The sequence below is a fragment of the Culex pipiens genome, chromosome 3, assembly GCF_016801865.2.
Source record: "Culex pipiens pallens isolate TS chromosome 3, TS_CPP_V2, whole genome shotgun sequence".
In the NCBI taxonomy this organism is placed as follows: Eukaryota; Metazoa; Arthropoda; class Insecta; order Diptera; family Culicidae; genus Culex; species Culex pipiens.
This window is the reverse complement of record NC_068939.1, coordinates 17,129,403-17,155,524: the sequence shown is the minus strand read 5'-3', so window position 1 is coordinate 17,155,524 and position 26,122 is coordinate 17,129,403. Positions and strand designations below refer to the sequence as shown.

At 39.5% G+C, this 26,122-nt stretch overlaps 6 protein-coding genes across 8 annotated transcripts; 3 read left to right on the top strand and 3 right to left on the bottom strand.

Annotated features, from left to right (window-relative positions):
* Positions 1 to 1,119: 1,119 nt before the first annotated feature.
* Positions 1,120 to 3,756, bottom strand: LOC120413483 (zinc finger protein 665-like). 3 transcript variants are annotated; one of them, XM_039574333.1, is made up of 4 exons: positions 3,411 to 3,756; positions 1,651 to 3,356; positions 1,351 to 1,595; positions 1,120 to 1,245 (listed from the first exon to the last, which is right to left on the bottom strand). In XM_039574333.1, the coding sequence occupies exons 1-3, from the start codon at positions 3,653 to 3,655 to the stop codon at positions 1,363 to 1,365; spliced, it is 2,184 nt and encodes a 727-aa protein (XP_039430267.1). In that variant the 5' UTR covers positions 3,656 to 3,756; the 3' UTR covers positions 1,120 to 1,245; positions 1,351 to 1,362. The 3 variants fall into 3 exon arrangements, with proteins under 3 accessions (XP_039430267.1, XP_039430268.1, XP_052565410.1); XM_039574334.2 differs by lacking the exon at positions 1,120 to 1,245 and adding an exon at positions 1,275 to 1,292; XM_052709450.1 differs by lacking the exon at positions 1,120 to 1,245 and having other exon boundaries at positions 1,294 to 1,595.
* A 4,271-nt stretch (positions 3,757 to 8,027) lies between these two features.
* Positions 8,028 to 8,725, top strand: LOC120413497 (U6 snRNA-associated Sm-like protein LSm5). Its single transcript, XM_039574354.2, has 3 exons — positions 8,028 to 8,187; positions 8,246 to 8,442; positions 8,658 to 8,725. The coding sequence occupies exons 1-3, from the start codon at positions 8,142 to 8,144 to the stop codon at positions 8,691 to 8,693; spliced, it is 279 nt and encodes a 92-aa protein (XP_039430288.1). The 5' UTR covers positions 8,028 to 8,141; the 3' UTR covers positions 8,694 to 8,725.
* Positions 8,726 to 8,768: 43 nt separating this feature from the next.
* Positions 8,769 to 10,484, bottom strand: LOC120413496 (uncharacterized). Its single transcript, XM_039574353.2, has one exon. The coding sequence runs from the start codon at positions 10,381 to 10,383 to the stop codon at positions 8,956 to 8,958; it is 1,428 nt and encodes a 475-aa protein (XP_039430287.1). The 5' UTR covers positions 10,384 to 10,484; the 3' UTR covers positions 8,769 to 8,955.
* Positions 10,485 to 12,388: 1,904 nt separating this feature from the next.
* On the top strand, positions 12,389 to 13,474 carry LOC120413438 (NADH dehydrogenase [ubiquinone] iron-sulfur protein 3, mitochondrial). The gene is made up of 3 exons (XM_039574253.2): positions 12,389 to 12,555; positions 12,623 to 12,691; positions 12,752 to 13,474. Exons 1-3 carry the CDS (start codon positions 12,495 to 12,497, stop codon positions 13,408 to 13,410), a joined length of 789 nt encoding a protein of 262 aa, XP_039430187.1. The 5' UTR covers positions 12,389 to 12,494; the 3' UTR covers positions 13,411 to 13,474.
* Positions 13,475 to 13,553: 79 nt separating this feature from the next.
* Positions 13,554 to 24,120, bottom strand: LOC120413437 (dosage compensation regulator). Its single transcript, XM_039574250.2, has 4 exons — positions 23,826 to 24,120; positions 23,237 to 23,765; positions 18,015 to 20,238; positions 13,554 to 14,629 (listed from the first exon to the last, which is right to left on the bottom strand). The coding sequence occupies exons 1-4, from the start codon at positions 23,908 to 23,910 to the stop codon at positions 13,676 to 13,678; spliced, it is 3,792 nt and encodes a 1,263-aa protein (XP_039430184.1). The 5' UTR covers positions 23,911 to 24,120; the 3' UTR covers positions 13,554 to 13,675.
* A 463-nt stretch (positions 24,121 to 24,583) lies between these two features.
* Positions 24,584 to 25,256, top strand: LOC120413488 (uncharacterized protein KIAA1143 homolog). Its single transcript, XM_039574345.2, has 3 exons — positions 24,584 to 24,799; positions 24,856 to 24,985; positions 25,048 to 25,256. The coding sequence occupies exons 1-3, from the start codon at positions 24,674 to 24,676 to the stop codon at positions 25,233 to 25,235; spliced, it is 444 nt and encodes a 147-aa protein (XP_039430279.1). The 5' UTR covers positions 24,584 to 24,673; the 3' UTR covers positions 25,236 to 25,256.
* The last annotated feature ends 866 nt before the right edge of the window (positions 25,257 to 26,122 follow it).

The following is a 26,122-nucleotide window of genomic DNA, read 5'->3' as shown; positions in this document are numbered from 1 at the left end:
AAAATGACTTCTTTGGCCATACCGAAGGCACCAAAAAAGTTTCAGGCGGATTAAAAAATACAAAAATTAAAATTAAAAAAAAAGATCGATTTCGTAGAGAACTGCTCATAACCATAAAAGTAGTGGAAGGTGGATTTTTGGATACCCATTTTACCCAATTCCCAATTATTTTGAAGTTGAATATTTTAAGCTAAATATTTTTTTAATTTATTTTTTTCTGTATTTTTAAAATTAAATATTGTTGTTTATTTGTTCTTGTTTTTTTTAAGTTACTTACTTTTTATTCAATTTTATTTCGATTTTCTTTGAAATTTTTAAATAAAGAAAATCAATTTCTAAGAGCTAAAACAAGTATTTTTTAATGATTTTTATCGATTCAATTCCTAAAAAAAAATAATTTGTATTATTTCGAAATTTAAATTATAAATTTATAAAAATTTTGAGCAAGAAAAAAGTAATTTTTTAATCTTTTTAAATTTTTGAAACTTTTATTTTTTTTTATATTTTTGTTTTTTTTTAATTTAAAAAAAAATTAAAGCTTCTAAAATTTTTGAAGTTTTTTAAAATTGTCTGAAGTTAATTTTAGATTTTTAATTTTGCAATCTTTTCACATTAAAAATATTTAACTCAGATTTTTTTTTAATATTCCGTTAAAAAAATATTCATAAAAATGATATCACAGATTACGATCGTAATTTCTCCACGATCGAGATTTCTCAACAGTAAAATTACGATCGTAATTTGTCGATGGTAAGTCGTAGTAAAAGCAATGCAATCCACTTTAACGACCGCCGGGTCTTTTTTGGGCTCTGTTGCAAGTTTCTGCTCATTTTTAGGCGTCCGAAGGTTATGTGTGGTGAGTCACCCAAAACCTCTTTTACGCAAATGGACCGACGTTTTACTTCCCCATCCGATCGTGAGTCGAGATATTACGATCGTAATATTACGATCGACCACGCAAGCTTCGTAATCAGATCATTTCACGAGAAATATTCATTGGGAAATTCTGCAAAAAATCATGGCCGATCGATTTTTTCTTGCTGTGCTTGAATTGACTGAAAGGGGGCCTTAACAACCCTCAGATCATGAACTGTCTCCAGATGCGTTGCAAGTAAACTCGGTTCAGGTCGTCGGTTCAGGGCTGCCTCTCTTGGTCATATCAGCGTTTTGTACATGGTGCACTTTGACCGTCGAGTAAGGTGTTACCAGACCATAAGGGGCTTGTGGAGTCCGTATTAGGCACGTCTGAAACGGAGTTATTTATGGGCTTTCGGAAAAATCAAACCTATGAACTAGAGACAAGTACGCAATTTAATGATTAAGCCACAAACATACAGTTCACACTCATACTTACACACGCCTTCAATACTCGCACCCATCGCCACCAACTCCAACGCTTCCACCGCCAATGGCCCCACCCTCCTGATCATGGTTTACCACCATGCTTTCCGCCCGTTCCTCACCGATGCCCTCCTTTTCCATGCAACGCTTGCGGTGCTTGTAGAACGTCGGTTGATCCCCGAACGCTTTCCCGCAGATTGGGCACGTAAACGGACGTTCCCCTGTGTGGGTGCGCCGATGGTTCATCAACTGGCCTGAAAAACGAAGGTTTTTTTAGCTGGTTTTCTAGCAGAATTTTAAGTTACTTACCCTTTTGCGAGAATCCCTTGTCGCACAGGTCACACTTGAAGCGCTTGTCGTCCTGGTGGATGAGGCGATGGCGCGAAAAGTTCGACTGCAGGCTGAACCGTTTCAGACAGATGGTGCACTGCCACGGCTGGGACGGGTTGTGCGACTCCATGTGGTCGCGGAGCTGGGCAGCGGACGAGTGCGGCTTGTGGCAAATCTCGCACGCAAACAGGTCCGTGTGGATGTTCATGTGGGCTGTGAGGGTTTGTTCCTGGAGGAACTGCTGGGGGCACTGGGGACAGCTGATGTATGGGTACTGGCGGTCCGAGTGGGCGTCGTTGATGTGCTTCTGGAGGTCGGTTGAACGGCTGAAGACGTCGGAGCAGAGCGCGCAGGGGATTGACCGCGTGATGGCGTTTTGCGGGCGGAACTTAGGCTGTTGGTTCTTGTGGTTCAGGAAGCGATGCTTGTCGTAAAGAGCCTGGGTTAGGAAGCGTTCTTCGCAGTAGCGACACTCGTACGGAAGGACGCGCTCGTGCATTAGGGTGTGTTTCGTTAGGGCCGTTGAAGTTTTGTACGTATTTTCACACTTGTCACACTTGTAAGGACGTTCCTTCGTATGTACGATGTAATGCTTTTCAAGATTCGCTTTGGTGGCGAAAGTTTTCCCGCAAATCTTGCACGTCGCCGCTGGCATCTTTTTGTGCTGATACAAGTCATGCTGCTTCAGCAGGGAGTCGGTTAGGAAGATCTTTCCGCACGATTCACACTGGTAGACCTTGTTCTTGCGCTTGTACTTCTTCGGAAGCACGTGATCCGCTCCGTGAACCTTATTCTCGTGAACTTTCAAGCTTTCCTTGGCGCTAAAGCAGAGCGTACAGAACTGGCACTTTCGAGGTCGCACCGTGATGTCGTGGCAACTCAAATGCCGATTGTAGATCGTGACCTTGCCGAACGACTTGTTGCACTCGTTGCAGCGGTAGTCGATCTTTCCCGCGTGGACTTCCGTCAAATGTGCCACCAGCTCGTCGTTATTCTCAACAATCAACTCACAAATGTAGCACTTCTTGTCCAGAATGTTCCTCAGATAATCGTGACGCACCGGCTTCGGCGATCCCGGCTTCCGACCACGTTTCTTCTTCACCTTTTCCCCAAACTCCTCCGTTCTCGGTTTCGGTTTCCGACCGCGCTTCTTCAACTCCCTAGCAGGTCTTCCCGCGGGACGTCCCCGCTTGCGACGCAGTCTCGCCAACGGCTTATCATCCTCATCGGACGAAGAAGACGACGAAGACGGCGACGTCGACGACGACGATGACGACCCTCCTCGATCGTCCGCCACCTCCGGCTCCGACTCCTTCTCCCTCGGTTCCACCACCTCCGGCAGCTCCTCCTCCAGCACCTCCACCTTCGCCTCCACCATCAGCGTTTCCACCTTTATGTCCGCCTCCAGCTGCGTCTCCTTCCGAGCCAAATTCATCAACTCCCGAAAGTCCATCTCCTGCTGCAGCGTTTCCCGGGCCCAGTTCTTCAGCACGTCCACCTTGACCAGGCACCGCTCGCAAATGTTGGACAGAAAGTCGTCCGGGGCCAGCGAAACCTTCATCACCGCCCGGATCGTGTTGCTCAGCGTGACGTGCTCCAGCTTGCCCGACTTGGGAAACATCTCCGCCCGCAGACCAATCCGCAAACACAGCCGACAGCTGGACACTTGCACCGGTTCGCCGTTCCTGCTCAAAAATAAAAATTAAACCCACAATAAATCAACGAAAAAGAAATCTCACCAATTCCGAAAGCAGCACGGCTCCTGATAGCTGATCATACTGGTGGTGTCATCGCCGGCAAAGTGGGTCAAACAGAGTCGTCTCCGGGATTCCGCGTCCTCCTCTGCTGCTGCTCTGGGTTGAAGTTTCTGGCCGGTGCCCAGCTCGATGGACGCCTGCCATCGGTCGGCAAGTTTGGCCGACTGGGGGAACTCCACCAGGTACTCCTGGTCGCTGGCGTTGCAGCCGGGCACTACGCAGGTCATGGCTGCGTCGGGGGTTTCTTTTTCGTGCGGAATTTATCGGAACATTACGCGAGGAGACAGATTTTTTGAAGTTGACAAAATTTATGCGGACTCTTCTTGAGCGGTGCAGTACTAGAGTGGGTTTGTTTACTCACGCAAGGCAGTGGTGGCAGATGTTGGGGATTTTTTTTTTTAAATTTTTGACAGTGGGGATTCTCTATTTCGAACTTCACTTCCCGTCATAATCAAAAACCCAACGAAGAATGGTCGAAATTGAATCCTGAAATTAAGCAGCAAATTTATATAATTTTTCACAGCGATACCTTTGTACGACCGCAAAAGATTTAAAATGGTTTTTCTAATTAATTTTTAAGAATTTACTTCATAAGCTTTTTGTCAAAAAGCATCCTTAAATTCTCAAACTCTTAAACTCTTAAATTCTTCGATTCTTAAATTCTTAAATTCTTAAATTCTTAAATTCTTAAATTCTTAAATTCTTAGATTCTTAAATTCTTAAATTCTTAAATTCTTAAATTCTTAAATTCTTAAATTCTTAAATTCTTAAATTCTTAAATTCTTAAATTCTTAAATTCTTAAATTCTTAAATTCTTAAATTCTTAAATTCTTAAATTCTTAAATTCTTAAATTCTTAAATTCTTAAATTCTTAAATTCTTAAATTCTTAAATTCTTAAATTCTTAAATTCTTAAATTCTTAAATTCTTAAATTCTTAAATTCTTAAATTCTTAAATTCTTAAATTCTTAAATTCTTAAATTCTTAAATTCTTAAATTCTTAAATTCTTAAATTCTTAAATTCTTAAATTCTTAAATTCTTAAATTCTTAAATTCTTAAATTCTTAAATTCTTAAATTCTTAAATTCTTAAATTCTTAAATTCTTAAATTCTTAAATTCTTAAATTCTTAAATTCTTAAATTCTTAAATTCTTAAATTCTTAAATTCTTAAATTCTTAAATTCTTAAATTCTTAAATTCTTAAGGGTGCACAGCAACGAAGGAAGTTGTTGTCTTCTTGTTCCAAAATGGTCAAACTTACGGACCCAATCCTGCAATAACGGGAATGTAAAATTAATCAAACTTTGTTGTGAATTACTTTGTGGACAGTATTGTACGATCAGTACCTAGCTGGACTCGGTCACTGGAAACGACCGGCGGCTCAGTGACCGACGAAATAGGCGGCGGGCCAGATGCGGGCATAAAAATGTCAAAATCTCTTCCCCCCTCACTTCGTCTCACCATCCAGCTGCAGATTTGTTGACAAACAAACGGAGCACGCGGTCGCATGATGGCGGCATCGAGCCAGAATTAGGGGTGATCATGTGATTAAAAATGAAAGTTTATTCAAGAAAAATAATATTTTTCCGACCGAATAAAAAAAATGCGAGCATGTTCAAACAATTATTCCTGATGTCGGAGAAGTGATAGAAAAGCAAAATGTTAATCCATAATTTTTCTATAAATTGAATTTTTTCACTCCAACTGGGAACCCCTAAGTCTATCCACGACCGTTTCCAATGACCGTGAGAAGATCCCAGAAAATCCAGCTACGAGCTAAATCCACAATACTTTAGGGGATGAATAAAAAAATATGTCGATAGTACCCGTGGTTTTGAAGATAATAAAATGTCTGTAACAAAAATCTGGGTGCAAAAGCTCTGGTTGATGTGCACCGTTAAATTCTTTTTTTTTTATTCTATAAACTTATTTTTATTAGGTCCTTTTAGAAATTAACATCTCAGGTTGGGACCGAGGGTCAACATTACATGATTGCTTCCTAAATTCTAACTGTCAAAACTAATGAACTCCAAGAGGGTCGAATTCTCGGCATAGTGTTTACCGATTGCTCGCAAGAAAGGTACCAGAGGTTCCACCATCGCTCTTGTCGGTTCGCTCATCGTCGACAGAACCAGCTCCACGATGCTGGAAAACGGAATCCTTATTCGAGCGGTCTTGCAAGCGTCCTTCTGTGGAGGAAGGACTTTCAGTTTTGCCGTCTCCTGATGATTCTTTTTTGAGCCTGCCGGAGGGAATGCTCGGATGAAATCTTCCTTGTCCGCTGGGAGTGTAGTATCCTTCGAAACTTTTCCAGTTTTGCCGAGTTGTTTCCGAGGTTTTTCCTTGTTATTGTGAGCTCCCTCGCCGGAGCGGAAAGTCAGCTCTTCGCCGGATGACTCATGTTCCGGTTCCTCGTCCGAAAGAACAGCGAATGGATTCTCGTTCGTGGTTGTAGCTGCAGCTGATTTGACGATCTCTGCGAAAGATCGCTTTAAGCGCCTCTTCAGTTCCAGCTCCAACTTGTCCGAACGTTCCCTGTACTTGGGACAGGAACGAGTTTCGTGCGGAGCCCCTCCACAGAGCAGGCACTTGTTTTCCACTGCTTGACATTGCTCGTCCTGGTGCTTCTCGCCACACTTGCCGCAGACCTTTTTGTTGAAGCAAAAAGACTTCGTGTGTCCCAATTTTCGGCAATTCGTGCAGCTCATGACCCTGGGGTGAAACATTCGTACGGGGAGTCGGAGTACCTTGTCAATTAGCAGGAAATCCGGAAGCGCTGTTCCGGCAAACGTAACACGGTACGAACTTGAAGGAATGAACCGTTTGTTCGCGCCCTCGCCCTCCGAAGTTGCCATCCGTCTGACTTCTATGATCTGGACTGTCGGCAGGTTCCTTCGCTTGAACTGGCCAACTCCGTTCAGAATCTGTTTCGCTGTCAGTCCTTCCTCGCTCACCACTCCGTCGATTTCCACCGAACGTGCTGGAATCCATGCCCGGTACTCGACGCAGAATCGCGGATCACAAACGATGCCGTTGGCTTTGTTCAGTTTTTGACCACAACACGGAGTTTGTTCTGGTTCAGCTTGGTCACGTTGGTCACTCCGGGGTAATGCTTCCACAGGTCGGCTGAGATCCGCATCGCATTCAACGGTTTACACTTCGGCCGGAAGTAAACAATCCATTCATCCCCTTGGCCGGCCAGGTACTTGCGAACGCGGGGTGTGACATCCGGATCGTCATCCCAGTCATCCTTCTTGTCCGTCGCCGGTTGCTTCTCTGGTTCAAACCCGTCCGGTTTCTCCCACACACTTTTGTTCGTAGCTTTGTTCCAATAGAACAGCCTCCCTTCCTTGTCTTTTGGACCGTCCAATCACTTCCCGCCTCCATGGCCGCCGCCATGGCCGTCGGCGAAGAAAACGCGCTAAAAATCACGACCGCTCACTGCGAGCGCTGACGAAAGAGTCAAATTCTTAAATTCTTAAATTCTTAAATTCTTAAATTCTTAAATTCTTAAATTCTTAAATTCTTAAATTCTTAAATTCTTAAATTCTTAAATTCTTAAATTCTTAAATTCTTAAATTCTTAAATTCTTAAATTCTTAAATTCTTAAATTCTTAAATTCTTAAATTCTTAAATTCTAGATTAAATTTTCAAAAGGTCCTATCTGCATAGGAAACCCATGAGGGATAGGTTGTTTTGAAAATTTAATCTAGAATTCTTAAATTCTTAAATTCTTAAATTCTTAAATTCTTAAATTCTTAAATTCTTAAATTCTTAAATTCTTAAATTCTTAAATTCTTAAATTCTTAAATTCTTGAATTCTTAAATTCTTAAATTCTTAAATTCTTAAATTCTTAAATTCTTAAATTCTTAAATTCTTAAATTCTTAAATTCTTAAATTCGTAAATTCTTAAATTCTTAAATTCTTAAATTCTTAAATTCTTAAATTCTTAAATTCTTAAATTCTTAAATTCTTAAATTCTTAAATTCTTAAATTCTTAAATTCTTAAATTCTTAAATTCTTAAATTCTTAAATTCTTAAATTCTTAAATTCTTAAATTCTTAAATTCGTAAATTCTTAAATTCTTAAATTCTTAAATTCTTAAATTCTTAAATTCTTAAATTCTTAAATTCTTAAATTCTTAAATTCTTAAATTCTTAAATTCTTAAATTCTTAAATTTGAAAAAAAAAACAAATTTTGATTGTAATTCGGACTAGGTATATTTGATTTTTATCCGTATTTTTTTTAGAATTTTAGATTTTTTTGTTTTATTTTTTTAAACTTTTGTTCTTTTGTGTTTTTAAATGTTTTAATTATAGATTTTTTCAAATGTTTCAATTTTAAAGTTAGATTTTTTTCTATTTTGAAAAATTTACATCGTGGACTTTTTTGACAGAAAATATTTTGCTTGAATGAACTGTAGTGTCAGATAAGTCGCCGCGATATTTCGATGCATATATTTCCGAAATTACAATATAGGCCTTTAGGACCCTATTTACAAAATTACATTTTTCAATGTGCCAAGTATGGTCCTCTGGCAACACTGCATTTTAAATTTAGGTGACAATTTGCCCTAGTACTTCATGCATTCTAGTACGACACATTAAAAACGTCAATCATCGCTGCGCGCGTCTTGTAAACAAAACGAATGCAAACGTGAGAACCGGCTTCAAAAAACTTGATTCCTCCTCTCTACTTGATTTCCGGCAAAAATGGCTCAATCCACGGTCTCAAACCAATCTACGCTGCTGCCACTGGGTAAGTTAAAACGAGCTTAAACTCCTCAAACCCAAATTTAATCCATTCTATCCCTCAGAACTGGTGGACAAGTGCATCGGGTCGCGCATTCACATCATTATGAAGAACGACAAGGAAATCGTGGGAACGTTGCTCGGCTTCGACGACTTTGTCAACATGCTGCTGGAGGACGTGACCGAGTACGAAAACACCCCCGAGGGCCGCCGGATAACGAAGCTGGACCAGATCCTGCTGAACGGCAACAACATCACCATGGTGAGTGAGAGCACTGCGCTTTGGTTGCAGCGGTACGCGAACCAGAGGGGTGTCATAATTCTGGAGCAACATTTGAAAGGGGCGGTACGACATTGCTCTTACGGCCTTTCGTCCCATTTAAACGCGTGTAATCAAAGGCCGTAAGAGCAATGTCGTACCGCCCCTTTCAAATGTTGCTCCAGAATTTAAACTTGTTTTATTTGTTTCTTTAACAGCTTGTTCCTGGAGGTGACCTGCCAGAAGCTTCGTAAAATGATTAAAGTAAAATAAATTGTTTCAATAATTCAATCATTGTTTTCATTAAAAGGCTTAATGTTCTTCAAATATTTGTATTTGTACGAGATTTTTGCATCAAAACTGATATTATACAAAAGTGTAACATTAAAAGCTAACATCAATCAAGTAAACTTGCGATAGATTTTATCACCATTAAAAATATGTTTCTAATTCTAAGCTCATGTCGATGATACTCTCTTAACCAAAGGTAGCTTACTCTCTAACAACACTTCGACATCACACCAGCACAACGTACTCCTGCTCCTCCAAATGCTCCACCTTCCCCGCGGCTTCATCCTGGTCCAGCGTTTCTACCAGCAGTTCAACCGTTCCGTCTCTTCTCGTCGTCGACGAACTGCCTTCCACGTGACCGTCACCCTCCAGACTTGCACCACCCTCCGTTTTGATCCGTTCCGCCGCCCGAAGCGCTTTGATCTTTCTCCAGATTGTGGTTTTTGGCAGTTGGTAAAGTTTACACGCCTCGGACTGGGACAGCACGCCGTCTATGCATTGCTGGGCGGCTTCCAGGATCCGATCACGGGACGTTTTGTCCCGCTGCTTGAGAGGCACGCTCTCCGGCAGGGCACCCTCGCTGAACAGTTTCAGCTTGTCCCGGTGCAGCGTGGACAGCGGAATGTCGAATCGTTTGCTGATGTTCAGCAGTTTCTCGCCGGATTTCAGCGCCTCGATGGCTTCCTTTCGCGGCGAGGGAAGTTCCAGCCGTTCGGCTTTGTAGTTTGGAACCTTGACGGCTTTTCGCCAGAGGACCGTTTTCGGTATGCCGTACTGAATCGAAGCCGTGCGAAAACTGACGCCACCTTGAACTATGCTGTTGATGGCTTCCTCCAATCGGTCTCCGTACTCGCAGTTTTTAAGTCGTTTCTTGGCCGATCCTTCGCCACTTTCGTTCATGCTCGAGTCGGATTCGTGGGTTTGATTTGCCAGATCTTCGCTCTGTTCCAACACCGTGAACGATGCCATGGCCTGCTTGATGTCCTGCCCACTCGTGGACGTTTCCAGCTCTTCCATGTCCATCACCTGTACTTCATAATACTGGTTCAAACCATCTCCCACAACCGCAGTCTTCTCCGCCACATTCTCCACCTCCGGCACCACCGGTTCCCCCAAACCCACCTCAGACTCCACAACGCCATCATCCGGCACCTCTTCCGCAAACGCATCCTGCAGCTCCTCGTACTCGTACTGCTCCGGTGTGATTATGTTCGACCCGCTAATCTTAATCCCGTTAATGTCCCCATTCTTGTAGCTCAACCCCTTCAGCTGGAACAGCTGGCACGCCTCAATAAAGTCCGCCATTTCCCGCCCGTTCATGTGGACCTGCCCCGTGTACACAAAGTTCAGCACCTGCTTCATGACCGCGTAGCGCACATCCGGAATAACCACCCTAATCTCCTGCAGTCCTCCCCCAAGGAACGCCACCATCGAACTGCTAGCCGAGCTAAAGATATCTTCGAAAAACTCCGAAGCCATCGCCAGCACCATCCGGCTGGCCTGCAGGCACGATCCGTCGGCCAGCACCAGTGTCACGTCCGTGTACAGAGAGTTGGCGTAGACCTCCTGGAAGGTGCTGGACATGTGCTCGGTGAAATCGACCCATCTGACGCTGGACACGTTCGCAGCGATGCCGGCTGCGGTTCGGTTCATCCTGGCGACACGGTTCCGACGGATTTTTGGAACGGAATTTGCAGATTGCGTTGGAACCCACTAACTTTTGGAAAGTAAACATAAACAAGTTGGAAGTTTTGATTGGAGCAGATGAGGTGTACTAGAGTGAAAGGAAGTACTAGACGTGTTTTTGTGACGGTGTGCGGAGCTAAGATTATTTTTTTTTAATTTGTACGTATAATTTTTAAGAGAAAAAAAAAACAGTAAAGAGGTCGAAGGAACGCGTTAAATACGAATATTGTTTTCGTGACCCCCGACTACCCTATCATAAGTTGTAAACACATAAGTGCCCTGCAATGTGAGGAAGGCGCCAACCACCTAAGGGTGGATTAAGTAACGTTTTTAAATTTAGTTCTAGAATTTAATTGAATTTCGTTCAATAGAGTTGAACCAGTCTCCGGCTGAAAAACTCTATAATAAAGAATAAAAAAAAATCGTGCAATTTAGGTTTTTCCTATTTTGAATTTGAAATCGTCGAAATTTTTGAATTTAGATTTTTCTAGTTTTGAACACTAGTTTGAACATTATTTATTAAAATGTTTTAGATTTTTATTTTTATTTTAGGAATTTTGATATTTTGAAGCTGAAGATTTAAAGTTGAAGGAATATGAAAAGTAACATTTTATTTTTTTTAAATATAGTTTTTGAATCAAATTTAATTTCGGCTTTTTCATATTTGACCGAGCCACGTAGCCCAGTGGTAACGCTTCCGCCTTGTAAGCGGTAGATCGGGGTTCAAATCCCGGCTCGGACCAACACAACTGGTGATCTTTTCCCTTCTGGAATCGATTGCTTAGTAAAGGGAAGGTAGTGTATCGTCACAAACTGGACCTTATCAAGACACCTTAGGAAGGCAACCTATGGAATGTTAACATTAACCTTAACATGTTAACATTAAGTTGATTAATAAACTGTCACTGAATCCGCTTTGTAAATGCCGGCCCCGATACTCTTCAAGGGTGTTCCCCTCAGGAACAGGGAAAGATTTACTTTTTTTTTAACTTTTTTTTTTCATATTTTAAATTTGAAGTCGTCGAAATTTTGAAATTTTTCAATTTCAAATTTTTAGAATATCTCTATAGTTTTTTTAGATTTTTTTTTTTTCATAAAATTATTTTTATTAGGTCCTTTTTGGTACTGGGACCTGGTTAGGACCGAGTCGGCTTTTGTAATTACATTTGACTTAATAATTACAGAGGATCTTGTGTGTAAATGTTAGTGGGAGGGGAGCCGATTACCCGCGGCCTACTCGGGGTTAGTAGGGAAGGAATTGATGTTAAAGACAAGGCGTGGGAAGGGAAGGGGGATTGTGTAGGGGTCTTGGTTGGCTCTTCTGGCCTTTGCGTTTTGTCCTCAGCCGCAACTCGGTGTCCAGCTGCTGGGGCGTTCTTGCTTTGCTTCCGGTGCAACCAGAAACGACGGCTTTGTGCGAAGTTTTTTTTAGATTAGGTCCTATAAACATATGAAAGACCTAGTGAACCTAGTGACCTAGTGAAAGACAATACTAGAGTTTTTTTTTTTGAATAGGTCCTATACACATATGAAAGACAATAGTTTATAGGTCCTTTTCAAAAAAAAACTCTAGAATAGTTTATTGGTCCTTTAAAAAATACTCTGGATCTTTATTTTAATTTTTGATTTTATGAAAAATCTGTTTAGAATTTTTTTTATAGTTGATTATATCTTGAGTTTTTTTTGATAAGGTCCTATAAACAAATGTAAACATTGAGTGTATCCCGCTTACTCCGATGGACTTTGACATAAGGTGTGAAAGGGATACACTCACTGTTTACATTTGTTTATAGGACCTTATCAAAAAAAAGTCAAGATATATATTTTTGAATTTCTAATTTGATTTTGAAACAGATTTGTAAAAAAATCATTAAAATCTCGTGTGAATAAAAAAACAATGATTTTATTCTAGTACTCCACAAAGTACCAGAACGTCAAATTTGACATTTCAACACAACTGTCAGCATTGAAAGTTCGTGCACGAACGGTAGACGAATTACATAAAAGTGTTGATCCGCGGCGGAGAATCTGCGGAGCAGTTTTTCTTTTTGTGTCGCAAATATTCGGTTCTCCTCGGGATGGCCTCGATCCTGCGCTCGCTGGCCACGGTGGCCCGCAGTGGCGTCCTCGCCGGAAATGGTACACTTTTGGGTTTGTTATGGGGGTGAAAATTCTTAAAATGGGTTTATTTTCTTCCTTCTTGAAGGGTTGGCTCGTTCCGCCACGGTCCCGGCGCTGATCCGCTGCAAGTCGGAGGTGGCTGCGGAATCCAGACGTGAGTACTCAAGTTGGTTTTTGTTGGTTGAGTTGGAATAACATTTAAGGTTGATTTTAGCAACTGTCCGCAAGCCGGATGCTGCCGCTCGTGCCGATTTGTCCGACTTTGGAAAGTACGTCGCCGAGTGTATGCCCAAGTACGTCCAGAAGGTGCAGCTCACTTCGGGCGATGAGCTGGAGGTGCTGATTGCCCCCGAGGGCGTCGTGCCGGTGTTGCAGTTCCTGAAGGATCACCACCAGGCGCAGTTTGCAAATCTGGTTGACATTGCCGGGATGGACGTTCCGAGCCGTCAGTACCGGTTCGAGGTCATCTACAACATTCTGTCGCTGCGGTACAACTCGCGAATCCGCGTCAAGACCTACACGGACGAGCTGACCCCGATCGATTCGTGCAACGAGGTGTTCAAGGCCGCAAACTGGTACGAGCGCGAAATCTGGGACATGTACGGTGTGTTCTTCGCGAACCACCCGGACCTGCGTCGCATCCTGACCGATTACGGGTTTGAGGGACACCCGCAGCGCCGTGACTTCCCGCTGACCGGGTACGTCGAGCTGCGGTACGACGACGAGAAGAAACGCGTCGTGTGCGAGCCGCTCGAGTTGGCGCAGGAGTTCCGCAAGTTTGACCTGTCGGCGCCGTGGGAACAGTTCCCGAACTTCCGCAACGTCAATCCGGCCACCGAGGAGATCGCGACCAAGCCGGAGGAGAAGAAGTGAGCACGCGGGGCAGGGTGCACTCGTTGCAGGATGGATTAAAGAAATAATTATGATTGTAGACGCGTATTTTTGGTTGGATTTGCTGTTCCGAAAGACCGTAAATTAGATAAGGAATTTTCGGATCCACTAAGAAAACAGTGAAATATTTGTCCACGTATAATTATTCAGAATTATCGTCAAACGCTGTTATGTAAAATTGAATGCTTTCGATACACTTGAGAGTGTAATCCACTATTTTAGTACTGCCTTAAATAATGTTACGAATTTACCAGCGCTGTCCGCCGCGTCCTCCTCTAAATCCTCCGCGGTTAAAGCCGCCACCGCCGAAACCACCTCCATTATTTCCAAATCCTCCACCGCCATTGTTTCCATAACCACCTCCGTACCCGCCTCGTCCTCCGCCGAATCCACCACGATTTCCACCCCCAAATCCACCTCCCCGTCCACCGAACCGATTTCCACCGCCGCCTCCTCCGTTATCCGACCGCGGGAACTTGCTATTATAACTTGCTCGCGCCTGATCCAACGGCGAAAGCCCGGTCTCCCGCGTGATTTCGAAATCGCCCGCGCTAAACGTACACAAATCCCTCACGACATCGATCAAATTCTGGTACTTGTCCTCCAGCTGGTTGACGTCCTCGGGATGTTCGGTGATGCGAATCAACAGATCCTGAATAACCGGTCGCAGCGTCACAATGAGCGCCGCCTGATTCGGGTCCATCTCGTAGTTGAGCCAGTTGTCGATGCGGACCATGTTGTCGACCCACTCGACCTTCTTGCAGCCAAACAGCAGAATGTGGATCGGTGCCACCATGGACATGGCCTTGCAGGAGACGGCCCGCGTGCGGATCTTCTCGCCAAACACGAACGTCGGATAGGGGAAGGTGACCTGCAGGTTGGAGCAGTTGACCGACGTTTTGTGGATGAGGGCCGCCTTCGACTCGGTCGTCAGCACCTTGCGCTTCTCCTTGTGGACGCAAATGTTCGGGTACAGGCCAACGCACAGCAATCCCAGCGCAATGTCCAGCCGGGAGTCGTCGTCGTCCTGGTTGAAGCTCATCTCGACCATGGACTCCTCGGGGAAGCCGGCCTGGGATAACAGTTCCAGCAGCTGGCGCTTCGCCTCGGAGATGACGCGTAACGTGGGCTGCTGCAGGCCCTTTTCCTCGCAGAATTGCTTCTCGGCGTCCTCGCCGTAACGGCTTTTTGAACTCCACATCTAAGGAGAAGAAAAGGAAAATTTCAAAACCCCCTTCCCAAAAAAAAAAGTGAATTCAGTTATTCTCTAGAAATTCTTAATAATTAAGAAATTCTAGAGAATACCTCATTTCACTTTTTCAATACAACCAATACAGCAAGGGTTTCTTATGTACATAGAATCTTTTTAAAAAGCAAGCAAGTGATCATTTTTTTTAAATTTAGAGCTTTTTATTTTTTTTAAATTTAACACTTTTGGAATCAGAATTTTAGAGAATATTCAAAATTTAGAACAATCCATTTTTTTGGAGTTACTAAAAACTTTATTTTTTTTTTTTTAAACAATAAACTTTTGATATTTTGGCAACTGTAACTTTTTTGAAAATTATAAAAAAATAATAAACTGGAGCTGTTGAAATTTATAATAATTATACAATTCCCGAATAAGATTTTTCTTAATTTTGAATTGAAATAATGTTTTGGAAATTTGAAATTTTTTACAATTTTATGATACATTTTTTATTATTATTATTATTATTTTTTTTTTATAAAAAATGCAGTTTAACGAATTTTTAGGTCAAATTTAGATAACCATTTGTATTTTAGTTGTAAGTTATAATTAGAACTTTTCACAAAAAAAGATAAGAAAAAAATACGTATTTTTGCAATTTTCGAAATTTTTGATGTTTTAGAGAACAAAAAACATTTTAAAAAATCAGGTAGCGGAGCCATACCTTTTTGATAAATTGTGATTTTTGGAAAAAGCGAAAATATTTTCAAACTAAATTTATAAAATTATATTTAGATGCACATACATTTTGAAATCAAAAAATACTTTACAACTTTTTGATTGATTGCACGGTTTTCAAGTTATATGAAGTAAAAGGTACCTATTTAGGCCGTTGCAAATATTTTTTGAAGTTTATCGTGTTGATTATTGCATTCGATCGTAATTTCTCGACTCACGATCGAGATTTCTCGATCGTAACATTACGATCGTAATTTGTCGATGGTAAGTTGTAATTTGTCGATAGTAGATTGAGATCATTCGATCGTAATTTCTCGATCTACCATCGACAAATTACGACCGACGATCGAGAAAATCTTTTGGTCGAAGCTCGTCTTCAAATATTACAAAAATTTCAAGAATTTCAAAAAATTTAAGAATTTAAAAAATTTAAAAAAATTCAAAATTATCAAAATTTAAAAATTTTCAAAATTATCAAAATTTTCAATTTTTTTAAAAAATTCAAAAAAATTTAGAAATTTTAAAATTTTTAAAAATTTTAAACATTTTAAAAATGTCGAAAAATTCAAAAAATTTCAAAAATTTCAAAGATTTTAAGAATTTAAAAATTTTCAAAAAAATTTAAAAATTTCAAAAATTTTAAAAATTTATAAAAATTTCAAATATTTCAAAATTTTAAAAATTTTCAAAAATTTTAAAAATTTCATACATTTCAAAAATTTTAAAAATTTTAAAAAAATTTAAAATTATTAATTTTTTTATTTTTTTTCAAATTTTTTATTTTTTTATTTTTTTTAAATTTTTGAAATTTTTTATTTTTTAATGTTTTTATTTTTTTTTAAATCATTTTTTTTTAAATTTGTGAAATTTTTAAAATTTATATTTTTTTTTAAATTTTTCAAATTTTTTAATTTTTTAATTTTTTTTAAGTTTTTAAAAATTTTAAAAATTTCAAAATTTTAAAAAATTTCAATTTTTTTTTTAATTTTAAATTTTTTAAAAATTTTAATATTTTTAAAAACTTCAAAAAATTTTAAAATTTTAAAAATTTCAAAAATGTCAAAAAATTCAAAAAATTATAATTTTCAAAAATTTCAAAAAATTTAAAAATTTTCAAAAATTTAAAATTTTAAAAATTCCAAAAATTTCAAAAATTTAAAAAATTTCAAAAATTTTAAAAATTTCAAAATTTTCCAAAATTTCAAAAATTTCAAAAATTCCGAAGATTTTAAAAATTTCAAAAAATTTAAAAATTTAAAATATTTCAAAAAATTTAAAAATTATTAAATTTTTATTTTTTTATATTTTTTAAATTTTTGATTTTTTTTCAATTTTTTAATGTTTTTAATTTTTTTTTTATTTTTTGAATCATTTTTTTTAAATTTGTGAAATTTTTAAAATTTATTAATTTTTTTAAATTTTTAAAATTTTTAATTTTTTTTAATTTTTTTTTAAAGTTTTTTAAATTTTTAAATTGTTTTTATTTTAATTTTGTTATTTTGTCACATTAAAAAAATTGAACTTAGACTTTTTTTTAAAAAAAATCCGTTTAAATAAAAAAAAATCAATATACATGGTATTACAAATCACGATCGTAATTTCTCGATCCACGATCGACATTTCTCAACAGTCAAATTACGATCGTAATTTTTTTTAAGGTATTGTTAACATTAAGTTGATTAATAAACTGTCACTGAATCCGCTTTGTAAATGCCGGCCCCGAAACTCTTTAATAAAAAATCCAAAATCTAAATTCAACGCCAGAAAAAAATAATTCAAAATTCGAAATTCAAAAATAAAAAACGAAATTAAAAATTTATAAATTCTAAACCAAGGGATTCGAATACAGAGAAACCTCTTTTTACGCGGTGGCGTTACGCTTTTTGTTTCGTAGATTTCTCTTAAACCATACAATATTTTTGCAAATTTCAAAAAGCGTTTTGTAGATCTAAAAAAAAACATACAAATTGCTTTTAAAACATTGCAAAAATGTTGCGTCGTTCCAGAGAAATCGACAAATTAGAAAATCGTTACGCACCGCGTAAAAAGAGGTTTCACTGTATTTTGATTGTCCAAAGTTGAGGACTTTTGAATTTAGATAAGTTTCAACATTCGAAAATTTTAAATTCTAAAGTCAGAAATTTAGAAAAAAATATTCTGAAATTCTAAAATTCAAGAAGTTTAAAATGTAAAAAATCATAAACGCAAAAAAAAAAATCAAATTTTAAAAATTTTACGATTGGAGAATTTAGAAAATTCTAGAACTAAAAATACAAATTCGGAAATTTTTAAATTTAAGAATCAATAGTTTCAAAGTTTAAATATTTAAAAATTAAAAAAAACGAATTCAAAGATAAAATAATTAAACCTCAAAATCTAAAACTAAAAGACCAAGGGATTCAAAAATTTAAATAAAGTTCGTACTTGATAAGTCCTAACCACAATTTCACTCCGGATAATCGAATCTAGAAATTTTTATTTTTCTCAAAATGTGGATCTCCAACCTTAAATACGACTCCAAACATGCTCCGAAATTATCTGATTTTGAAACACTTATGCTGCAAAATAGCTTTTTCTGACATAGGAAATGCATGAAAGAAGTTTCATCCAAACCACAAATAAAAAAAAATCAAAATAATGACTCTTTTGAAATTCTTACCCGGAACGCCGTCAGCAGTGCCACAAAGTCCGAGTTGCGCTTGCCGCTGAGCGCCTTCTGGCGCGTCATCAACCGGCGCTGGCCCATGTCCAGGGCGAAAATCTCCGAAAACGTGCCCGAATAGGCGGCCATCGTCGCCATCGGGTCGCACAGCCCAAACAGCGTGCTCAGGATCATCATCTTGCCGAGGCGCGGTTCGATCGGAAGCCGGGCCAGAATGCGCCCAAACGGAGTCAGCTCCTCGGCCGCGTCCAGACACTTCATCTCCTTGAGCAGCACTTCGGCCTCGATGACGGCGTCCAGCGGGGGCGGTTCGAGCGCCTTGGAGAGGAACTGGCCGATGGAACCGAGGCGGAGCAGCTTGATGCTGAGGGCCAGCTCGTGCAGCGGAGTGCGGAACATTTCCGGCGTCATGTGTTCGTCCAGCTTTTCGAAGCGGGCGCGGGAGCAGAGCGTGAAACACTTGCCCGGCCGGACACGACCTGCGCGACCCTTTCGCTGTTCCAGGTTTGTGCGTGCGGCCCATACGGTCGCGTAGCTGGTCATGTTGTTGTGGGAGGTGAACAGCTTCATGCGGGCCTTGCAGATGTCGATCACGTACACGATGTCGTCGATCGTGATCGAAGTTTCAGCGATGTTGGTCGCCAGAATGACCTTGCGGCTGTTGCCAAAGTGCTGGAACACTTTCCGTTGGTCTTCTCGGGGGAGTTGCGAGTGAAGTGGGAGTATGGTGCATTTGCTGCCACTGAACTGGGGCTTGCTCTGGAGGAACTTCATGAGGGCGAAGATCAGATTCCAACCTGGGAGGAAGACCAACACGGCTCCCGGGACGTTCTGCTGGTCGATGAAGTTTAAGATTGCTTCCACCAGCTCGAAGGAACACTCGGACTCGGACATACGGGCCATTGAGTTTTTGGTTTGGATCGAGTAGCGTCGTTCGTCGATGACCGTGTTCAGGTTGGAAGTGTCCGCTTCACCGGTCAGCTTGAGCGTTGCCTCTCCCTCACCTTCATCGTCGTCATCCTTGTTGCCGCCACCTCGTTTGCGCTTCTTGGTGTCCATCGAGGGAACAAATCCGGTCATTTCGATGCAATCTTCCAGGAAGAACTGCTCCACTGGATGCGCTCTTCCCTGCACTTCGATGCAGGGACAATTTCCGAAATACTCCGAAAACAGCGTCGTGTCGATCGTGGCGGACATAAGGATGACCCGCAGATCCGGATAAGTGTGCAACATGTCACGAAGCACCACCAGAATAAAGTCACTGTTGACGTCACGTTCGTGAATTTCATCAACGATCACGTGCGAAACACCTCGCAGGCCTGCTTCCAGCTTGCGCAGCAACACTCCAATCGTACAGAACATGATCGATCCGTACGGCCGCGGCAGAACCGACTCGAACCGCACCGAATAACCGACCGCCTCCCCAAGGTTCTCACAGCGCTCGTTCGCAATACGTTCCGCCACGCTGATTGCGCTGATCCGACGCGGCTGCGTTACGGCCACGTTACAGTACGCACCCTGGCCAGAGTTGATGTAATCCTCCAGGATGAACTGCGCAATCTGGGTCGTCTTACCGCAGCCGGTGTTACCGCGGATCAACACCACCGGATTATCGTTGATCGCTTCCATGATCCGATCGCGAATCGCCGCGATCGGCAACTGCTCCCGATTCCTCCTGCTCTCCTGCAAGTCCTTGTCCTGCTGTTCCCGTTCACGCGCCCCCTTCATCAGATCATCGCTCAACTGATCCAGCGACGCCGTAGCCAAGTACCCTTCGTCAATGTTACAAGCAATCCACGGGTTCCAGTTCGGCTGGGGCGGTGACCACGGAATAACCGACGCCTGCTGCTTCAAGCTGATACTCTGCGCCTTGAAGTGCACCTCGTCCGACGGATGCAACAGACTCAACCCCTCCCCGCCGACTTCCTGCTTGGCGCGTTGCACATTCACCGGCTGGATCTCGACCTCCTGCAAGCACTGCACGATCCGCTGCTCCAGCTTGTCCGAAATTCGCACCGGCAGCGGCTTCAGCTGTTCCTGGGCCTTGGCCGCCTTTCCGGCGACGCCCGTGTTGGCCTCGATCACCCCGAGATGGAACAGCTGGCGGACGATCGACAGGGCGCACGACTTCGAAGCGGACTGCTTGTTCGAGCCGGACTCGCGACCAACTACGGGCCGGTTCAGCTGCCGCACGTAGATGTTCAGCTCGGCCATGAAGCTTCTGCGAATTTGTGTTAGTTAGGGGGAAGAGATGAAAGAGGGGAGGAAAAAGAAGAAAATTTGGTGAGTAATTGTTTCAGTAATATTTAAAAGATCAGTGGTTTTTTTTTAATTTTCTTCAACGAGGAAGACTCTTCTTTCTCGACACAATGCGAACGTTTTCGAATCTAAAATTACTGTTTTTTTATAAAAGGCCAAAAGACAAAATTCTAATTACTAAATTACAGAAACCTCTGAACTTGAAATACTAAAATTATAAAAATATAAAATTCTAAAATCATTGTGGTTTGGTTGAGCGTTTTAAAAAATCATAAAATTAGGCTGGTACAAATATTTTTTAATGTTTTTCTTAAATTCTAAAATTTTGAAATTCTAAAATTATTAAATTCTTAAAACCTCAAATTCTCAAATTCTTAAACTCCTAAATTCTAAAATCCTAAAATCCTGAAATTCAAAATTTTTGAAAATCTAAAATTCTAAAACTAAAAAATTTAAATACTCAAAAATTCTAAAATTTTAAAATTTCTTAAATTCTAAAATAACTTAAATTCTTAAATTCTAAAATTCCTAAATTAGTAAATTCAAAAATTCTAAAATTAAAAATTCTGAAATTCTAAAATTCTAAAATTCTAGAATTCTAAAATTCTAAAATTCTAAAATTCTAAAATTCTAAAATTCTAGAATTCTAAAATTCTAAAATTTTAAAATTCTAAAATTCTAAAATTCTAAAATTCTAAAATTCTAAAATTCTAAAATTCTAAAATTCTAAAATTCTAAAATTCTAAAATTCTAAAATTCTAAAATTCTAAAATTCTAAAATTCTTAAATTCTTAAATTCTTAAATTCTTAAATTCTTAAATTCTTAAATTCTTAAATTCTTAAATTTTTAAATTCTTAAATTCTTAAATTCTTAAATTCTTAAATTCTTAAATTCTTAAATTCTTAAATTCTTAAATTCTTAAATTCTTAAATTCTTAAATTCTTAAATTCTTAAATTCTTAAATTCTTAAATTCTTAAATTCTTAAATTCTTAAATTCTTAAATTCTTAAATTCTTAAATTCTTAAATTCTTAAATTCTTAAATTCTTAAATTCTTAAATTCTTAAATTCTTAAATTCTTAAATTCTTAAATTCTTAAATTCTTAAATTCTTAAATTCTTAAATTCTTAAATTCTTAAATTCTTAAATTCTTAAATTCCTAAATTCTTAAATTCTAGAATAGTTTTTTTTAATTTTCTGGTTTTTATAAATTTGTATTTTCGAATTTCAAAATTTCAAATTTTTAAATCTTTTGGAATTTCGACTTGAAATTTCTAAACTTTTTCAAGTTTCGAATTTTAAAATTTTTGAGGTTTTGAATTTATAATACTTTAAAATTAAAATTATTATTCAACTCTGCTTTTTTATTTTGAATTTCCAAATTTTAAATATTGAAAATTGTGGAAATTTCTATTTTTTTAAATTATTTGTTATTTGATATTTCAGAAATTTTGTATGTTTGATTTTCAACATTTTCGAATTTTTATTTTTGAATTATTTGTATTGTTGAATTTCAATGTTTCCGATTTTTTGAATTTTTCGGTCAGAAAATTGATATTTGTAAGATTATAATTATTGTCAAGTTTTTTTTTTCTGGTTTACTTCATTTCCCGCCGGTGTGGGTCAGTCGGACAGCGCACTGAACTCACAATCTAGAGGTTGCTGATTGGTACTAGCAATAGTGACCGACACGTGGGCCGACAGCTATAAAGACAACTTCTTTTTTTGACTCCATTTCGACCAAAAACCAAAAACTGTCCTTTTTATTTCAAGATTCTGCATTTTGAAATTCGACGGAGATGTTCAATATTTTTATATCCAATACAAACGTTTGTAATTTGCAGTCGCATTCAGATGGGAAAATTCCAATTCGTGTTTGACAGTTTGCCAAACTCGCAAACAAGGCAAAATGTATGCAGACTGACGTTTGTACAAACAAATCCAGGCAAACAAATAAAGTAGGCAAACTGTCAAAAAGTGCGAGTTTGTTTGTTTGATTGCCGTAGTGTAATAGCTCCTTGAGCCAGTGATGCCAAGTAACTTTTTCTATTAATGGCACTTTTCGTGTGTAACACCGGGTGTGTTTTTGCTTAAAATTTGGTCACAAATGGCAGCACTAGACAGACACAAAAGAGCGCAGAAAGAAAAAAAAAAAGGAGCTCTGCCGATAATAGAAATTGCGTTTGCTCCAGTGCATTCTCGTCTGACTAGAATACACTTGGGAAATATTTTTGTAAAATGCTTGTAACAGAAGTTGGAATAACTTTTGATAAAAATCAAATGACACAAAAATGTTCTCAAAAAGCTGCTCAATTGGTTGGTGTACTTTGTTTTTGTTTATTTCAAGAAACACTCCATATTACCAAACAGATTCAAAACCCCAATTTTTTCGGTATTTGCCTTTTGAACAGCAGTTTTTTTTTGTATTCCTTCTGATGCCTTTTTCTACTTACCATACTTTTTCGATTTTGCAAAATCTCTCAACCACGACCGTCACCGTCTTCACGTCGCACCTCCCGAGCGTAGCTCTCGAATCGTCACGTTGAACCTTTTTTTTGTGCGCCGCCGCCGGAAGGAAAGAAGAAACCATTTCAAATGTTTGCCGCAAAACGCTCTTGTCTGTGCTTGGTCCCTTTTCGGTTCGCAACATCGGTTCGGGAGCATCCTAAAATCCGGCCAAGAATACTCCCCACGATGTTGGCGCGTTTCTTGCCTTTTTGTAATAAACTGCGGCCAAACATTTGAGCTGGTCACTTCTCTCCGCTGAGATTCGAGGGCTGCCCTCGGGAGTTTTTGAAGGAAATTTGAAAGGGGAAAATTTTGGCCGTTCTTTTGAGGGCAAGAACGGGTAAAATTTTGAACTGAACCGATGAAGTCTTCATCATTTCTCCAGATTTCAAAGACGACAGAAATAAAGAGAAATGAAACGATAGTTTATGAAAATTCTCGTCCGCGCTCACCTGTTGTGGTCCGGTCCGACGCAGGTGTACTTGTACTCCGGGTTGAGCTTGTTCTGCTGCAGCCACTGGTTGAGCCGGGCCTTGGCGTTTTCGATGGTCCAGTTGCCGTGGATGGCGGCGTTCACGTCCAGCGATTCGGCCGCCTCCATGTTGGCCGCCTGTTCGGCGAGATCCTCGCGCGACGGCTGATACGGCCGGTAGGCCTGGCCCAAATCCGACGGTCCCATTCCGCCCTTGAACACGTTGGCCGGATTCATGACCATCAGCGAGGGCGGCCCATCGTTGCCACCGGAGGCATTTCCGTACGACTGGTTGCCGCCAAACGATTGACCGGCGCCACTGCTGCCGCTGGCCGGATCGTCCGACGGAACATCCGACTGGGAAATCTGCCCGGCCCGGACCAGATAGTTGACAAAGTCCCGGGCGGCGTTCCGCTCGGCGTCCTTCTTGTTGGTGGAGTTGCCGGCGCCCACGTACGCCACATTGGGAACGCGGACCTCGCACAGGAAGCGCTGCCGGTTCTTGGGACCTGCGGAAGAGGGGTTTGATATTTCGTACTAAAGCGATTTAGTCCGTGAGGCAATCTTACCCGTGGGACGAACGTTGAAGTTCGGGTCGCTGCCGTTCTTCTGGCACCACTCGTGGAAAAAGGATTTCACGTCTTTGGTGGCCATCGCGTCACGCAAGCCGGATTCCGGTGAAAAATCGATAATTCGACTCGGGAGATTTCTACTCAAACTTGAGTGTTTTTCACAAAACTTTTCACTTTAAATAGTAAATTAGCGATTGCACTTTCACTGAGAAGCGGTTTACTTAAGTTAGAACTCGATTTATAGCGGTAAATTGAGATTTTCAGATCACCACAAATCCTGACTGGAACCGCTTCTAAAAATGGCGACGTTTAGCGACCGCAGACCGGTTGACGTTTGGAACAGTTCGAGGAGGTAGTAGATTTGCCATGATTGTGACATTTTGTTCTACTACCTCCTACGATTAAGATACAGACTTGCATTACAGAATCTGATGTCAGTCTTTAAAAAAAGTTTAAACATTTCATAAAAAAACAATTTTTCATCGAAATGTTTAATATCAACTTATTGAAACATTGAAAGCCACATTTTCATTTTTTTGTAACGAACAAAATGTTTTTAACTTCTTTCATCGTTTTGCTCAATGTTAACATACTAACCACTTCCTACAGACTTTTTGCAAACGATACAGAAAAAAACCCTCAAATTTCTGTGACATCCCTAACCGCAAACCCACGCCAACGTTGCGGATGTGTGCGTGACATCGCGCCTCATCAATGAAAAGTTGTTGACAAACAACTCGCCAGCTGATTGTCATTCGAGGCGCGATAGTAAATTAAATTTCGGGCGTCGATTTGCGGCGCGAAACTGTAACGACAACTTTTAGTATAATTTCTCACGCCAAACAATGTCCGGTCGCGGGGGTGGCAGAGGCAAGCGGAACGTGGCCTTCATCAAGCCGGACGAGCCGGACTTTCTGAAAGCGATGAAGGCCCAAATCGGCTACCGGGAAGGACCGACGGTGGATGCAAAGGTAAGGTTGGATTATTCCTGTAAAAAAAGTAACACTAACTAAACTTAATTTCTCAGCGCCAAAGGGTACAAAATCTGGAGGATTCCGACGACGACGAACGGGAAGATCGCGAGGACGAGAAACCGCAAATCGTGGTCGTCAAGGACGGTGATCTGACGGCGGAACAAGCGGCCGTGGCGCAGAAAGGTAAGAAACTTACAAAATCTCTTTTAAAAGTGTGTAGCACAATTTTCATTTAAAATTTGTAGAAGAGGAGGAGAAACCGGCCGACCTGAACCAGAAGATTGTGTTCAAGTCGAAAAAGGGCAAGGCCGGCGCAAGCTTGGACGACGTCCAGATGCTGGACCGGAAGGCGAAGAAGAAAAAGGAAAAGGAAGCCAAAAGTAAGCTCTCGTTTGGCGATGACGAGGACGAGGAGGAGGAAGAGGATGAGTAGTTTTTAGCTATGTTTTTTTAAAGCAATTTGTCCAAATTGACGAAAATTAAAATGAGAACTTTAACATCAAAATAAGTTATTTTACAAACATTGATTAACATTGAGAAACTCCATCCAAATTATTAGCATAAAGCTTAAACAAAGCTCGGAAGGAACGCGGATTGAATTGTTCAAAAATTCAAAATTAAAGAACTCTAATTCAAAATTTCTAAAAATATTAATTTAAAAATTCACAAATCCAAAAATATTCAATCTGAAATTTAAAAATTCTAAAATTGTTAAAATTCAATGATTTAAAAATTTGAAAATTTTTAAATTCGGGAATTCTACAATAAAAAAAAAACAAAAATCAGACGTTTAAAATTTTAGACATTTGAAAATTACTAACATTGAAAATTCTAAACTGCATAAAAATATCAAAATTCTTAAAATCTTTAATTATAACAAAATTTAAAACAATTTAAAAAAAAGTTTTTTTTTTATTTTTAAATGTCTTCATTTTTTATTTCATATTTACTCAGCGAAAAAAAAATCGTGATTCGATACGGAGTGAAATTTTTAATTGGTCTTCGGAAAATCGAGTACGAACTGTAATTAAATTTGTCAAATCCTTAGATTTCTAAATTTTAGTTATATTTTTTTAATATTTAGAATCTTGAATTTTTTTAAATTATTGAATTCTGATTTTTGCAATTGCGAATTTGTTTTTTTGAATTTTGATTTTTTTATTTTTTTTAAATTCATAATTTAATTTTCGAGTTTTCTAAATTCTGATTTCTGCAATTCTTTTAAATTTAGATTTTTTTAAAGTTCAAAAATAAGCCTTAATTTTGCTAAAATTTTATATTTTTGAATGTTTGGATATTTGTATTCTTGAATTTGTGAAT

Bases quoted from the DNA above. Each gene is read 5' to 3' on its own strand.
- LOC120413497 (XM_039574354.2), top strand. From the start codon at position 8,142: ATGGCTCAATCCACGGTCTCAAACCAATCTACGCTGCTGCCACTGG. The intron at 8,188-8,245 runs GTAAGTTAAAAC...TCTATCCCTCAG, and splicing joins ATCTACGCTGCTGCCACTGG to AACTGGTGGACAAGTGCATC. The intron at 8,443-8,657 runs GTGAGTGAGAGC...TTTCTTTAACAG, and splicing joins ACGGCAACAACATCACCATG to CTTGTTCCTGGAGGTGACCT.
- LOC120413483 (XM_039574333.1), bottom strand. From the start codon at position 3,655: ATGACCTGCGTAGTGCCCGGCTGCAACGCCAGCGACCAGGAGTACCTG. The intron at 3,357-3,410 runs GTGAGATTTCTT...ATTTTTGAGCAG, and splicing joins CCGTGCTGCTTTCGGAATTG to GAACGGCGAACCGGTGCAAG. The intron at 1,596-1,650 runs GTAAGTAACTTA...TTCGTTTTTCAG, and splicing joins CAAGGGATTCTCGCAAAAGG to GCCAGTTGATGAACCATCGG.
- LOC120413437 (XM_039574250.2), bottom strand. From the start codon at position 23,910: ATGGCCACCAAAGACGTGAAATCCTTTTTCCACGAGTGGTGCCAGAAG. The intron at 20,239-23,236 runs GTGAGCGCGGAC...ACAAATTCGCAG, and splicing joins GTCGGACCGGACCACAACAG to AAGCTTCATGGCCGAGCTGA. The intron at 14,630-18,014 runs GTAAGAATTTCA...TCTTCTCCTTAG, and splicing joins CACTGCTGACGGCGTTCCGG to ATGTGGAGTTCAAAAAGCCG.
- LOC120413496 (XM_039574353.2), bottom strand. From the start codon at position 10,383: ATGAACCGAACCGCAGCCGGCATCGCTGCGAACGTGTCCAGCGTCAGA.
- LOC120413438 (XM_039574253.2), top strand. From the start codon at position 12,495: ATGGCCTCGATCCTGCGCTCGCTGGCCACGGTGGCCCGCAGTGGCGTC. The intron at 12,556-12,622 runs GTACACTTTTGG...TCCTTCTTGAAG, and splicing joins TGGCGTCCTCGCCGGAAATG to GGTTGGCTCGTTCCGCCACG. The intron at 12,692-12,751 runs GTGAGTACTCAA...GGTTGATTTTAG, and splicing joins GGTGGCTGCGGAATCCAGAC to CAACTGTCCGCAAGCCGGAT.
- LOC120413488 (XM_039574345.2), top strand. From the start codon at position 24,674: ATGTCCGGTCGCGGGGGTGGCAGAGGCAAGCGGAACGTGGCCTTCATC. The intron at 24,800-24,855 runs GTAAGGTTGGAT...TTAATTTCTCAG, and splicing joins GACCGACGGTGGATGCAAAG to CGCCAAAGGGTACAAAATCT. The intron at 24,986-25,047 runs GTAAGAAACTTA...TAAAATTTGTAG, and splicing joins AGCGGCCGTGGCGCAGAAAG to AAGAGGAGGAGAAACCGGCC.